Source organism: Colius striatus, chromosome Z, assembly GCF_028858725.1.
Source record: "Colius striatus isolate bColStr4 chromosome Z, bColStr4.1.hap1, whole genome shotgun sequence".
In the NCBI taxonomy this organism is placed as follows: domain Eukaryota; kingdom Metazoa; phylum Chordata; class Aves; order Coliiformes; family Coliidae; genus Colius; species Colius striatus.
The window spans coordinates 66,185,035-66,198,983 of record NC_084790.1 but is presented as its reverse complement, the minus strand read 5'-3'; the positions used below and the strand labels follow the sequence as shown (position 1 = coordinate 66,198,983).

The 13,949-nt window shown below is 35.2% G+C and overlaps 1 protein-coding gene across 2 annotated transcripts in view; it reads left to right on the top strand.

The window, feature by feature from the left end:
• Positions 1-9,425, top strand: part of RASEF (RAS and EF-hand domain containing) — a 34,034-nt gene extending 24,609 nt beyond the window's left edge. The window contains exons 10-17 of one of the 2 annotated variants that reach the window (XM_062018500.1): positions 395-629; positions 1,576-1,713; positions 1,803-1,950; positions 2,880-2,961; positions 4,172-4,286; positions 5,111-5,230; positions 6,245-6,321; positions 8,500-9,425. In XM_062018500.1, coding sequence (XP_061874484.1) covers positions 395-629; positions 1,576-1,713; positions 1,803-1,950; positions 2,880-2,961; positions 4,172-4,286; positions 5,111-5,230; positions 6,245-6,321; positions 8,500-8,608 — 1,024 coding nt within the window. In that variant the 3' untranslated portion in view covers positions 8,609-9,425. Of the gene's footprint in view, positions 1-394; positions 630-1,575; positions 1,714-1,781; positions 1,951-2,879; positions 2,962-4,171; positions 4,287-5,110; positions 5,231-6,244; positions 6,322-8,499 lie in introns of both variants that reach the window. The other variant, XM_062018499.1, reaches the window with a different exon arrangement.
• The last annotated feature ends 4,524 nt before the right edge of the window (positions 9,426-13,949 follow it).

Here is a 13,949-nt window from a genome sequence, read left to right as displayed (position 1 = left end):
AATTCGTTGAGATTACGTATAGTAGGTCAGGGTCATTTGATGTGTTCTAAACTGGGCCGAAGTTAGCTAAACCATCAGCTGCCATTTTCTGCCTTTGATGTCTTCATAGTACATAGTACATGAACCTTTTTTAAACAATGATTTTTTCTGTGTGTGAATAAATATTCACTTGAGACTTGGGAAGTTATCATCAGTAACAGATTATATAATTTGATTTGAGAATCCTAACAGTTTCAAAAATAATCTTTTTAGAAAAGCAAAGTAGGCATTGACATACATCTTAAACTGTATATTTAGCATTTTTAAGTATTGACTGTTCCAGAATGGCTCAGATGTTATTGAGAATAACAATTGTGGAATAATTTTTTTTCCCTCTCCAATATTCTCTTACTAGATCATCTCATTCATCTTGTGTGGATGAAGATTATGATTCTTTAGCCCTTTGTGATCCTATGCAAAGGATAAACTGTGAAGTTGACAGTTTACCTGAGAGCTGTTTTGACAGTGGTTTGTCTACTCTGAGAGATTCAAATGACTATGATTCAGAAGTGGAATACAGGCATCAAAGGAATTTTCAAAGGTCACAGTGTATGCAAGAAGGCTTTAGTGGTGATGCTTCTGATACAGATGTAAGTGCCAGATTTACTGCTTCTCTGAGAAAGACCTTTGGTTTGCAGTTTTTAAAGTGAAATGGATCCATAGGCCCAGTAAAACTAAGTATTTGGGTGCACTTAAATAAGTTTTTTTTTTGAGAATGCATAAATAAACTTTCCTTTTTAAAATAAAATTATTGTTTTGACATTTTTAATAGATTCTGGAACTAATAATTTAATTTTTGAAGTAAATATTTTTTAAACAGCCCATTTTCTAACGATTAAAAAGCAACTACTATAGGAATAAAGTAGGTTTCCATTCACTTTCTCTTACTGTGCTGTGGCAGTGAATGAAAAAAATCACATGTATGAGAAATAGAACACTATTAGTGCATACATTGATTTACACAGTAAGTCTCATAATTTAGAAATGTATTGTGTCTATTTTGTTAGTAAAATGGAGACCTTTGCTGATACCTACATAGCAAGACTAGTACCAAGCACAGCAGAATACAAGGGTTTTTTAGAACAGATCCTTTAATATGTATTTAGTAGAGATATTTAGTGTCTGCAGTTGAAAGTGCTATGAAAAGTGCTGATTACAATTGTACTGTATTTAATTTAGGTTGAGTAGTAATAGTGTAATGTCTTGTAGGGAATTAATTTTTGTAATACACACTTTAAAATAAAAATATTTTTACTGTAGTTTTTTTTTAATCTGAAATTTTCCATACTGAAAGCATGTATGCCAAGCAGCAAACAGATTTAAGAACTGATACAGGCTGCAGTAAACAGCAAATGTGAATAAGAGCAGAATAATTACAGTATTTTGACTAGAATTGCACAGCTCTGCTTGGTCATTTATCTCTGTTTAATCCAAGCTGTTAAAATAAATGTTTTAATCAATCTTAGCCATGCCTTTCCAAAAAAAAAAAAAGCATACTTTTCTCATTGGAGCTGACACGCTAGCTTGTACTTTCAGGTTCCAGAGATCAGGGATGAAGAAGCATACAGCCCTGATAACAGCAGTACAGTATTAGACTGGAAGCCCTCACGACCAGTAAGTCGAAGCAGCTCAATTGCTTCAACGAGGAAACACATATCTGCTCTTCCCCCTCAGGTAACCAGTTCTTTAGAAAAAAACAGTTGTTTGATGCAAAGAATATTCTTTTAAATGAGTTGAAATAGAAGAGTTCTTTTTATTTTCAGTCAGATGTAACTGAATGTACTCCAAAATACCCCAGTTCAGAGAAGGCTTACAAGATTGTTCTTGCTGGAGATGCAGCAGTGGGAAAATCCAGTTTCCTTACAAGACTTTGCAAGAATGAATTTCGAGGCAATACCAGCGCAACCCTGGGTATAGTTGTTGTTCTTAAAGTACTAAAGTGAATTTCATTACTGTTCTGCAGAAATAAGTGAAAATGGTACCCTCTGTGATTGCTTGCTAGGGTTTCCTGAATATGCACATGTGGTTTCTTAGGCTGTGAGATCTAGTTGATTACTAAAGTTCAGAAGTGCCTAACTGCTGTTTGAAGTGAATAGTAGGGTACAGCTCTAATTTAGTTTCTCTTTGCAAAGCACAAAGTCTATTCATGAACAACACAAAGCACCAGAAATGAGAGTTTCAGTGTAATGCTCTTAGAATGTCTGTACAAACCTTTTTTGCATTTTTCATTGTTTTGTTATCTTTTCAGCTCTTTCTGAGTATTTCATACTATCCTTTAATGTCTTTCATCCTATTTTTTTTGTCTTCCATTTCTTCAAAGTCTTATTGAAGCTTTGGTTGAAATGCAGCTGGAGAGGTTTCTGACTGACTTGTGTATATTATTATAGCTATCAGCTAACAAAATTCTCTCACGAATATCAAAGACTGAATTTTTGTCTTCCAGTCATATCACAGTTATATATTTTTTAATTGCCTCTGACTCAGGATTTTTCTTCTAGTTTGTGTTTTTCCTCCTTGGTATTTGAAATAGTATGTTTTATAGAACATTTTCTCTTCTTCCATAGAACAGTTTAGCAAAATAAAGCAGAGAGAGATCTTCTTGTTTTCTGGTTATAATGTCAAATTTATATAAAAAATTTGGGAAAGTGTGGGGGTAAAATATTGCTTTAGTTTTTCTAAAGAGAAATTAAATATGTTCAGGGGATTATTGCCATTCAAGGCTATATGAACTACTGAAATCTCATAATCTATTTAAATATAAGAATTTTTGAATAACCTTGGTATGTGGGACATAACTTTTTCATCTTATGTGGGTTTTTAAGTTTTTTTTTTTTTTCCAGGTGTGGATTTCCAAATGAAAAGATTAATTGTTGACGGAGAACCTACAGTGCTCCAACTGTGGGATACTGCTGGGCAAGAGAGGTTAGTAATTCTCTGCACTTATGTAATTACAGTTGTTTTGTTTCTAAAACACATTTGCCTTTTTCATCTAGTTGAAAAAGATTCACTGAATATTATATGGCCCTAGAGTAAGCCAGTATGGCTCTATGTATATGTCTATAAACAGATGTGATTTTGCTCTACTGAGATCCCAGGACAGGTGGAATGTTTATTTTTTAGCTTTGATGTTGCCTGAGGTCATCTTTCCTCTCTGCAGAGAGAAATACCTGAGATTTACCACGACATTGATTAATTCAATCCATATGTCTGCATCTTACAATACAAAAAGATATACATTGTTTCTTCCATTTTGATTCGTTAGCTTTCTTTGTCCTTAGAGACCTGTATTTCTGAGCAGGCTTTATCTTAGCGATTTTCTGTGCCTCACCCACCCCTCCTCTTATTTCCTTGAAAATGTCCCAATCCTGATTGCATTGCATTTATTATATAAAAAACTTCTTTTCAAAGGCTTTAAAAAGACTTATGGCAAAATTGTACAGATTGATGAATGAATATTCGAAGTTCTTCAAGCTATTGTGTAGTTCCTCAAAATTCTATGACATCATTGTCTGAGAGCTGTTCCATCCTTACTGACAGATTTTGGGGTTTAAGAGGTTAATCTAACACCTTTGAAGTCAGTTGAGTCTGTTGACCAAGATTTGTATTGGGCTGTACATGTTTACATGAGTGATTACATGAAGTAGGTAGTCAGAGGCCCAATCATTCTCCTCCCACATAATAAATTTGTAAAGAATATTTTAATATATGATGCAGGTACCTAGTTGGCTGTAGTTGGTTGTTAGGTAGGTTGTGTTATGGTAATGGAAAAGTGACTGTAACCCATGAATTCATTCCTGGAACTCACTCAAGTTATGAAGTTACGTGTAAGTGAAAAAGTCTTATCACTTGAAAAGTCCAGTCCAAAGCAATTGTTTGTAATACATACACTGTAGATCAATTTGATACAAAAAATGTTGACTCTTGTTTAGGACAAAGTCCTGTGAGTCCTTACATTTGAGCATTTGTGGATTTCCATCAGCAGTTTTCAAGAACTACTTACAAAAGAAGCTATGAGAAAACCCATCTTGTAATGTGGAGCGACTCTTACTAGCACAGTGCAGTAATGCTACGTCCTTAGTGATGTCAAATTGAATTATTTTTTGATAATATGGCCTTATTTTTTTTCTGGAAGATTCCGAAGCATTGCTAAATCGTACTTCAGAAGAGCAGATGGTGTCTTACTGCTGTATGATGTGACATGCGAAAAAAGCTTTCTTAATGTACGAGAATGGGTGGATATGATTGAGGTAAGACTCTTAAGTGTATACAACGTACAAACTATATTTCATTGCACTGTTAACCTAATTAATTATAAAATTTAAACAGTATATTGGAATTAGCCAGACTGCAGTATCTATAAAGTAAAACCTACATGGAAGTTCTAAATGTATCCCAACCTATTCAATTATTGTTGAAACTTATACATCTTTTTGTATAAATGGTGTCGTCTAATCACACTCTTCCCATTCACTTGCTTTGAAATGGACATGAGAGCCCATTTCAGATTCCTTCTTGTCAGTGGCTTGAGTATTCCTTGGAGTCCTTGCACTTTAAATGCATGTTTTGGATTCTGTAAATTACCTGTAGTTCCAATGAAAATTTCAGTGTATCTTTCTGCTATTACTTCATATTTGTTTATTTGAATACAAATTTCCATTAAATGAAAACAGTATTTCTCTCATATCCGAGGATTTTTCCTCAACAGGAGAAAGACTGATAAGCTTGTGAAAGACATGTCTTTTAATCATGGTATAGGAGTTCTTCACTTTTCCCATAGTAATTTTGTCATATAGCATTTGGAAACAATAATCCTTTGCATTAGGTTAATTTAACATGTGAAATTCCTGGTTGGAAGCTGGGCTTATGGGAATAGAAGCATATCTTTGCACTCCGATGTTTAAATTAGCTGCTTAAATACTGACTAGGTCATGGAGAGTTCTCAACATAACTTTGGTTTGTCATTTTGTGATAGTGGGCAAGACTTTTCTTTGTGGGGAAGAAATCAGTGTGACATGATACAAAAATGTGTTCTGAGTGTTCTAGCAATAAGGATGAAAGATCCTCTTTACAGGATGCAACTCACGAGAATATTCCAATTATGATGGTGGGAAACAAAGCAGATCTTCGTCAAGCTGTTACAGAACAAGGGCAAAAATGTGTGCCTGTAAACTATGGAGAAAAGCTGGCTATGGTAAGGTCTGAGTCTAACTCTTAGTATAAAATGGTCTTAAGAACTTTAATCTGAAAATCTCGTGAGAACCAAGTAAACAAAAGTAATTTTATGGTCATTCGTGCAAATTTAGTAATTAGGCTTCATGAATAATTTTCATGAAAGTGGTGTGTCCTGATTCTGTTTGCTGGGCTGAGTCTTACCTCAGTGTCCACTGAGCTGAACTCCATTATTGTCTGGGATAGTCTTTTCAGTCTTTATAGTGAAAAAGTGGATGGACCAGGTGACTGGATTTTTCTGCTGTCAAAGAGAAATTGCTAGTGCAAATGCGAAGGGCATTAGTGAGCCGTTAGTGAACCATTAGTGAGGTATTTTGACTAGTTTATGTCTGTCCAGCTTTTGAGTGCAGTATTTTAATTTTCAAGAGACCATTCCTGCCATGTTTGCAGAAAGATTAAAGGAACTGTGCTATAAGTAGAAAGGTGGACAAATTTTTATCCATGGGAGAATAAGGGTTGCACATATGCCATGTTTTGCAGAAAAAAAATCTAGAATCTTTAAGAGTCTAGAGCTACTGAGTGCCTGCACAATTGATTGTTTATCCTGGGGCAACTATCATGTCAGTTACTTATGGAATAATATTTCTGGTTGAGCTAGAATACTAAATGCTGTAGTTTATGAGTAGCTAACAAGCTGGATTCAGTAACCTGTCCTAGCCGCTATCTTCCTGGTGTGCAGTCTTGTGAACAAGAAGATTGAGTTTGGACATTAAGATTACAGTGTGTTTTTTATTCAGTTTGTTAATTCAGAATATACTGAAGATAAAAAAGATGCAATTTAAAAGCAATTACTGGTTTTTTTTCACAGTACTAAAGTGAATATATTGGAGAATGAGGAGTACCAGAAGAAATCCTGTTTGTTTAAATGTGTGTCATCTTTCTTTGTGTCATTGAGGAAACCATTTGTAATTGAATACACATGTTCACATGGGAGCCATTTCAGATTAGTTGGCTTAACATTTTGTTTCACTCACAGACTTACAATGCGCTATTCTGTGAAACAAGTGCTAAAGATGGATCTAATATTGTAGAAGCAGTTCTTCATCTTGCTCGGTAAGTAGATATGTTTCTATTTTCAAATACACATGTCTGAGTAGATGTTAGGAAAAGGACATAATCTATGAGTATACATACAGAGACTCAAATGTGAGTTTAAAGTTGTACTAACATCAAATTCAACAAAAAAAGTGAAAATGAATAGCATGTTAAATCCTTAGGATGTGGAGTCTCCTCTGAAGGTTTTCAAAGCCCATCTGGACAAGTTCCTATGTGATCTGATTTAGGCAAACCTGCTTTAGCAGGGGGTTGGACTAGATGATCTTTAGAGGTCCTTTCCAACCCCTACTATTCTATGAGTCTGTGGCTCTTACATATAAATGTAAGACAGAATTTATTCTCAGTTTAATCAAGTAACATTTTTGCTTGCAAATATACAGGCTATCTCAATAATCAATATTTAAATTGGAGTTCAATTGTGAAGCTTACAATTAAAAAATCTGTTTGGTGAATGAATTAACATTTTTAAATAGTACACAGATTTACTTTGTTAATTATTCTTAATTTCAAATGTGTATAAATATTTATAATTAATTAATTTACATATTTTAATACAAATTCTGTTTCATTACTGACCATTCTAATCCCCCCTCTATTTTCCTTGATGTCCCTTTCTCTAAGTGATGTGAAAGATAGAAATTCTGATTATTAGCAACCTGGTATTTCTGTGACAATGTGTGAGCCAAATATTACACATCTACTCCCTTTCCAAACCATTCTTGGTTACAGTATAGTTTTGATGGTCTGGCAGTATGTAATAAATCCTCAGCCTCTGATATTTTGGTGTAATGCATGGAGCTCAAGCCAATACTATAAACTGCATTTTGCAGCAGCCTAATGCAATAATAAAACTTCTGGACATTTGGTCAGTTTCTGATTGTTCACTATTAAAATGCTACTGATTAACACAGCTTGAATACAAAATACTGACTTTCTGGAGAGGATCATGGCATCTTTTCCTGAGACTTTCAAGAGCAGCTGTATTTTCAGGGAAATACGTCCATCAGAAATGAGACAAGAATGTAGGCATTTGTTTGATTGTCAGTGTCAATGTGAAGTTAATTGCTGTGTTGTTAAATAACTCATTTCCAAGAATGTGGCCATGAATGTAGCAGAGGATTAAGAAATTAGAAAACACACATAGCACAGCTATGTAACATTAATCACGGTTGGAAAACCGTCTCCAATGTTTAAACATGATAACTCTGTTTAACTGTTTCAAGGATAAAAAAAACCATTTTGGCAGTTGAAGCCTTTCTTTTCAAATCTCTAAAAAGACACACCAACTTGGTATTTTCCTTCACAAGGTTTGTTGATCTTCGTATGTTCTAAACACTACCCAGAACCTTGGTCTGTAACAGTTGGCTGCAATTTTACTCAAGACCTAGTAATTTGTATTCTCTGAAAGGAGCATTTAATTTTGAAAGAAACATTTGTAAAGAAACTTCTCATTACTCTTATGTTGAATAATACAGTATTCTGAGAGAAACTTTATGAATTTATTCTACTAACATGAGGAGGACTCAAATTATTTCGTATGTGTGTATATACATAGAGGGTGTCTTTGTGTATATACACAGCCACATAGAGATAGAGATAGATATATATATATAAAAGCAAGAAATTTTAGAGCTGGCTTTTTACATTCCGAGTGGCTCACAGTAAGAATACAGATCACTATCACACATATATACAATATACAATAATCACTCATACATACAGAACTTTTGTGTCTGCATTGATAATAAAACGTTGGTAAATTTATGTTTGAAACTGCAGTTACTCAGTTTTATACTTTCAGCTGTTCTGTTTCTTCGGTAAAATACTGAAGCAAACAAGTTAAAGAAAAATTACCAGAAGAAAAGGAAAAGCAGAACAGAATATTGCATATCTATTGTATATAAAAATGATATTTCTGCCACTATGATTTGTATAGGAATACTGATATGATTCCTAAATTGGAAACTAACAAAAAATGTTGATTTTGTTGTCTAAAAACCATAGTTTTAACCACCACAGTATTGCATGGTAATGAGTTCTTTCAGATAATAAATTTTAAGAGTAAATAATATGAAATAACAAAATACTAAAATAATAAACTCCAATAAATTTAAGGAAAAACCCATATTAATAGAATTCATGTTTTTTGTGTGTTGTTTTGGTTCTTTCCCACAGCGAAGTGCGAAAACAAAGTGATAATCAAGATGATACGAGGTCGGTAACCAGCTTGGCTGGGACACCTGTCAAAAAATTGGCACTCACGAAGAACTGTTGCAATATTTAAGTGACAGATATTCTTCCTGACCTAAATAACTTGTATGTTTTAGAAAAATGAAGGATTTCAAGGATGTATTATTTTTATTGGGGATGTATACATTTGTTTATTTAGAAATTGCACATCATATTTGAAGTTCAGACTCTACTTTCTGCTCATTCATATTTGTGTACTTGCTCTTCCCCAGAGATCCTGGTTTCTGTTTTCTTAAGAAATGTAAGTCAATGAAGTGAGCTCAGAATCAATGCTGCTGTAGTCACTGCATACAATCTTGCAATACCTTCTTTACCTGCTTGTTCCTTTATGGGCTTGATATTTCCTATTTAGTGCACATGATAATATCATCTATCACTCAAAAGAAAAAAATCCAGCTTCAATTAATTTAGTCTTTTTCGGATTATGTCTGCTTATCTAGTTTTTTGAAGGTGTTCATGAAACATTTCCTGAGGAAACCTCAGAACATTAAATGCTTGCTCACGTCCAGGTAAACCGTACGTTTAGGGCTTGAAACAGAATGGTCTGTGTCGGGAGAAGAGAGGGCAGGTGCAGGGGATTCTGGTGTAATTTTGCAGAAGTTGGTGAGTTAGAATTCATTTAATTTTGGGAGTTGGTGTTTGATTCAGAACTTAGAATCAGACTTTACATTTAATCCTAGACAGCTCAGAAGTGGAAGGAACATTTGCATGGACCGTTACTGTTCAAAAAACCCAAAGGACTCTACTACCTGTGATACGCAGGATTACAGAGATGAAAAAATGATCTAATATGTACGTGTTTGTTTAGACTGGATCATTATTAGTATTACAGAGAGATATGGGTTGTAATTTCTCCCTTGTTTTTCAGATGTCTTCCATTCAGACACTAATTTTTTTTTGGGGGGGGGGGGGTTGCAGTAATACAGAGAAGTCTGTTTTAATGGATATCCTTTATGCATTTTTTAAGTTTTAAACTTGCAGATGAAAGAATTGCTGCACATGCACAAGCATCTGTATAAACTGTTTGTTAAAATGTCACTGAAATGAACAGCAACTACTTAGCTTAATGAGAATTCCTTTACCTAATTTTGGGAAAATTATGAGAAACTCACCAGTCGATGATAGTTTTAAGTGTCAGTATCTCTAAAAACTGAGCTGTAGTTGTTTATAATAGTTCCCAACAGTCCTACAGAGTAGTAAAATTTTTCAATGTTTCTAATTTCAACAATGATAATCCAGTTTTTCCCAGCTTTTGCTGGTTTTGGTCATTATGGGATAGGGTCACTTCAGAGCCAGCAAACAGTTTCAGTCTTTTCTGTATATGTGAAGTCAATGTCTCCAGGCTGAAATCTAGCTCAGTAAATCAACCTTGAATACAATTTCATGGACTGGAAACCTGTATGACCAGCAGCTGTTACTGCATTTTATCAGCACTGTATTTCAACACTGTATAGCCTGGGCTGTATTATCAGTTTTATAAAGTGTTGACTTCTCAGAAACAGGGATGATTCCTTGTTTTAAAAAAAATAGTTTTAAAGTAGGAAGAGCAGTGTCTTTTAGGTGTCCTTTGAAACCTCTAGATTAGAGCAGCTAATCCTCAAGTAACTGTCGAAAGCTTGTTCTTAACAAAGCAGAGAAATCTAATTCCAGAAGGAATAAGACATTTTATTCATTATATTGTCTTTCATCCCTAGAAGAGAAAACACGTTTGATGTCCTTTTTGAAGTACTAAGGGAATCTTCACACACTGCCTTTTGCATGCAGGAGATTTCAGGGTTGCAGCATCTTTCCACTCAGTAGTTTGAGAGACATCACTGTAGTCTTGAGACTTACCTGGAGCAGGTGGCAGAGCATTAAGGAGGTGAAGATGTACCAGGAATATACCTGGTCACATATGTATTGTGTACTGTTAAACCTGTGTTATTTAAACAAGAAAAATACAACTGTAATTAGCTGCTCTGAGGAGAAATCCATGTTTAACTGAGCACATTGATGAGGGTGTCTTCTGTGTTCTTTCTACATGAAAGCTTCTCTCTTTCTAAAGGAGTAAAATGGAAGTAAAATTATGTGAGTTGCACTTGCAGGTAGTTCTTCCTGCAGCAGCAGAGAGAAGAGAGGGAGATGATCCATCCAGTGCTTACTTTCTGAAGTGTAAGTTAACAACATGTAGTCATTTACTTTCTCAGGATGAGAGGGTCATGGTTATAAGCTGTTACTCACATACTGTTAGTTTATAGGTCTTAAACGGAGGCTCACTGTTATATGTGTGTCTCCTGAACCACAGTGTTTGATCAGCTTTGTGGTCTTGGCCTGCAAGGTTTGCCTAAACATTGTTGACACACCTGTCTGAACATAACATTTTGGTTGGATATAGACAATCAAGTAAAGTGGTTTGCAAGCAGAGATGGACTGTTGCCAGCCCTAGATCAGTTTAGCTGTGGGTTTGGCTAGCCAGGCTGTGAAAATCCCCACAGATAGAGATACTACCACTATGCTGTGCAACCTATTCCCATGCTTGCACTCCTCTCCTGGATAAAAATTTCTCTCCATGTGTCCAACCTCTGTTTTCCAAGTGGCTACAATTTGCAGCTGTTATTCTGTCATTATATCATCTCCTGAAGCCAAGATGAGTTTATCTGCGAGTTTGGTAACTCCCCTTTCGGTATGTTTCGATGTTCTATACCCACCAAGATGATCAAGGGTATAGAACATCTTTCATACGAGGAAAGGCTGCGGGAACTGGGGCTGTTTAGTCTGGAGAAGAGGAGATTGAGGGGAGATCTTATTAACATTTATAAATATCTAAAGAGTGAGTGTCAGGAGGTTGGGACATCCCTCTTTTCTATAGTAGATAGTAACAGGACAAGGGGTAATGGGATGAAGCTGGAACACAAAAAGTTCTACTTAAACATAAGAAAAAACTATTTCACTGTGAGGGTGATGGAGCAGTGGCAAAGGCTGCCCAGAGGGGTTGTGGAGTCTCCTTCCTTGGAGGTCTTCAAGACCCACCTGGACATGTTCCTATGCAACCTGATCTAGGTGAACCTGCTTCTGCAGAGGGGTTGGACTAGATGATCTTTGGAGGTCCCTTCCAACCCCTACCATTCTATGATTCTGTCTGTAGGCTTTTAGATCCCCTTGTCATTCTCTTCACCAGTGTAAAAGTATCATCAGGTACCCCTGTCAAATGCAGGTTCCACATCCCAGAGTTAATGGTGAGCACACGTGCATGTGCAGTAATTGCTTTCATATCTAAGAATCTTTCATTCAGTAAATGTCCATGCCTGCAGAGAGCCAGGATCAAGGATGTGAGTTCAGGGACATGCCTTCACATCTATGTTTTTTCTTTCTGCAGGATCGGGCCGTTGATATTTTAGATACTTTTGTTCATTTATTTTAATGGCCAAAATCTTGTGTCATTTGACCAGATGCTATAAACTGAATCTCTTTTTTTAAACTCTGTAATTTTTATGTGTCATGTTAAGCAACTTTATGTTGTAACAATGTTCTTTTTAAATAACATTCAGGGTTGGAAACTATTAACAAAGTTTTACCTTGGACTAATTTTATCATCGCTGTCTAAATTATTAACAAAGCACTACCAAATGGGGATATAGCTACAGCTTAGTTGGAATTGGTTTTAAAAATCCCGTGATGATCAGTGTCATTAAGTCTGAATATTCACATAATACATATGGAATTCATGTTAAAGAACTTGGAAAAAAAATTGAACTAGGAAATTGAAGCATGTGCTTATACGTGGGAATAGTGAATATATTCAGTTTTCTGTAGCTTTACTGTGAAAGGTTACCTTGCCTTCTACCTACAGAGGAAAATGGCAATCATCAGCTTTATGCGCTGACATGGCTGCACTGTTGTACTTTGAATGTTTCTGTGGGTTTGTTTAGTGCATAAGAACTATTCATACAGTTGCACAAAATTATTTTTTTAGTTAGTGGATGTGTTCCCTTAATAGATTTATTTATTTGAAAAGGAAAGGCCTTTCATGTTTTTCCTCATGATCTGTAAATAAATTATTCAATTGTCATGGAAGTGTTATTTTATCCTGTATTGTTTTAGACCCTTTTTAATCGTGTCATACTACACATTTCTCAGGCCATTTCTGTGAGATGCTCTGGAAGTGTTTTCATCACGTAAGTTCTCCTAATGACTTTATTCCTGTTTAGCGTATGTTAGTGGCTTAATAAGATAAGCTGCAGCTGCTTTTAATTGTTCTTAGAAGTAGGTATGGCCTAACATGCTGTAAGTATTTTTCCATGTATCTTATTTTTGTATTGACCTCAAAATCCTCGATTATTTTAGGTAAAATAAATTACCATTTAAAATCTGTTAAAACGTATTCCAAGGAAAATACCTATGGGCCACTCCTGCAAGGAGCATCACAGAGATGTGTGCTCATGCAGATCCCCAGTTAAGCTAAAAAGTTCTGTGTTAGTGCAGGCAATCTGTTCTTATATGGATCCTTTTAAAGAGATTTATTTTTTCCTTGATCCGCTGCTGTAGATCAATGCTAGGTAACCTTTTAGGGGAAAAGGTTTCAGGAAAGATCCCTAATTTATAAATTAAAGAGAAGTATTTATTCATGTAGTCAAGGCACTTTGTTGTGTTACGATGAAACTTACTTCCAAGATGTTTCTGCTTGTATTTGGTAATTAAAAAAATGGATCAACATCTCATATGCAGCTCAAATGCCCTTTACCACTACCCCTGCCAGATTTGGTGTAGCATGTAATGCTACCCCTCTGACCCTGACCAGGTTATTTATGGATTGGAGAAGCTTTTTACAGCACCAGTTATTTTAGTATTTCTGTCCCACTGTATTACTATCAGGGCTAATCCTTTCTTATTGTTATCCTTGGGTCTCTTAACATCAATATTCATCATTATTCTTTTTTTTTTACCTATCTTGCTCCATGAGAAAAGTCTTCTTAAGGTAAAAGAGAATTTGACTTATATGGAATGCAGCTTCAAATGTGTCACTCAGTTTGTAAAAGAAGTCCTTTTTCTACAATTTCTGCTCTTTAAGTTATGGCCACAGATCATTTGATTTATAGGAAATTAGTCATTATGTGACAGTAACAAACCCAAACTGTGAAGATTTCCCACTGAATAGAAGACATTTATAATAGAAATGTATTTTCATACTAATATAAGGAAGAAATCCAGTGCCAGTGGCATGTACCAACTTGTTATAAAATTCTGTATGTTTTATAAATAAGGCTCTAAATTGTCTAATTATTCTTTTGAAACCTTAATTTCTACTGTTTACAAGTAAAACCAGGGTGTTCATGCAGTTTGTTCCTCCTCAGAGCTACAGATCATTGCACTTAACTGTAATTTTGCACATGTATATG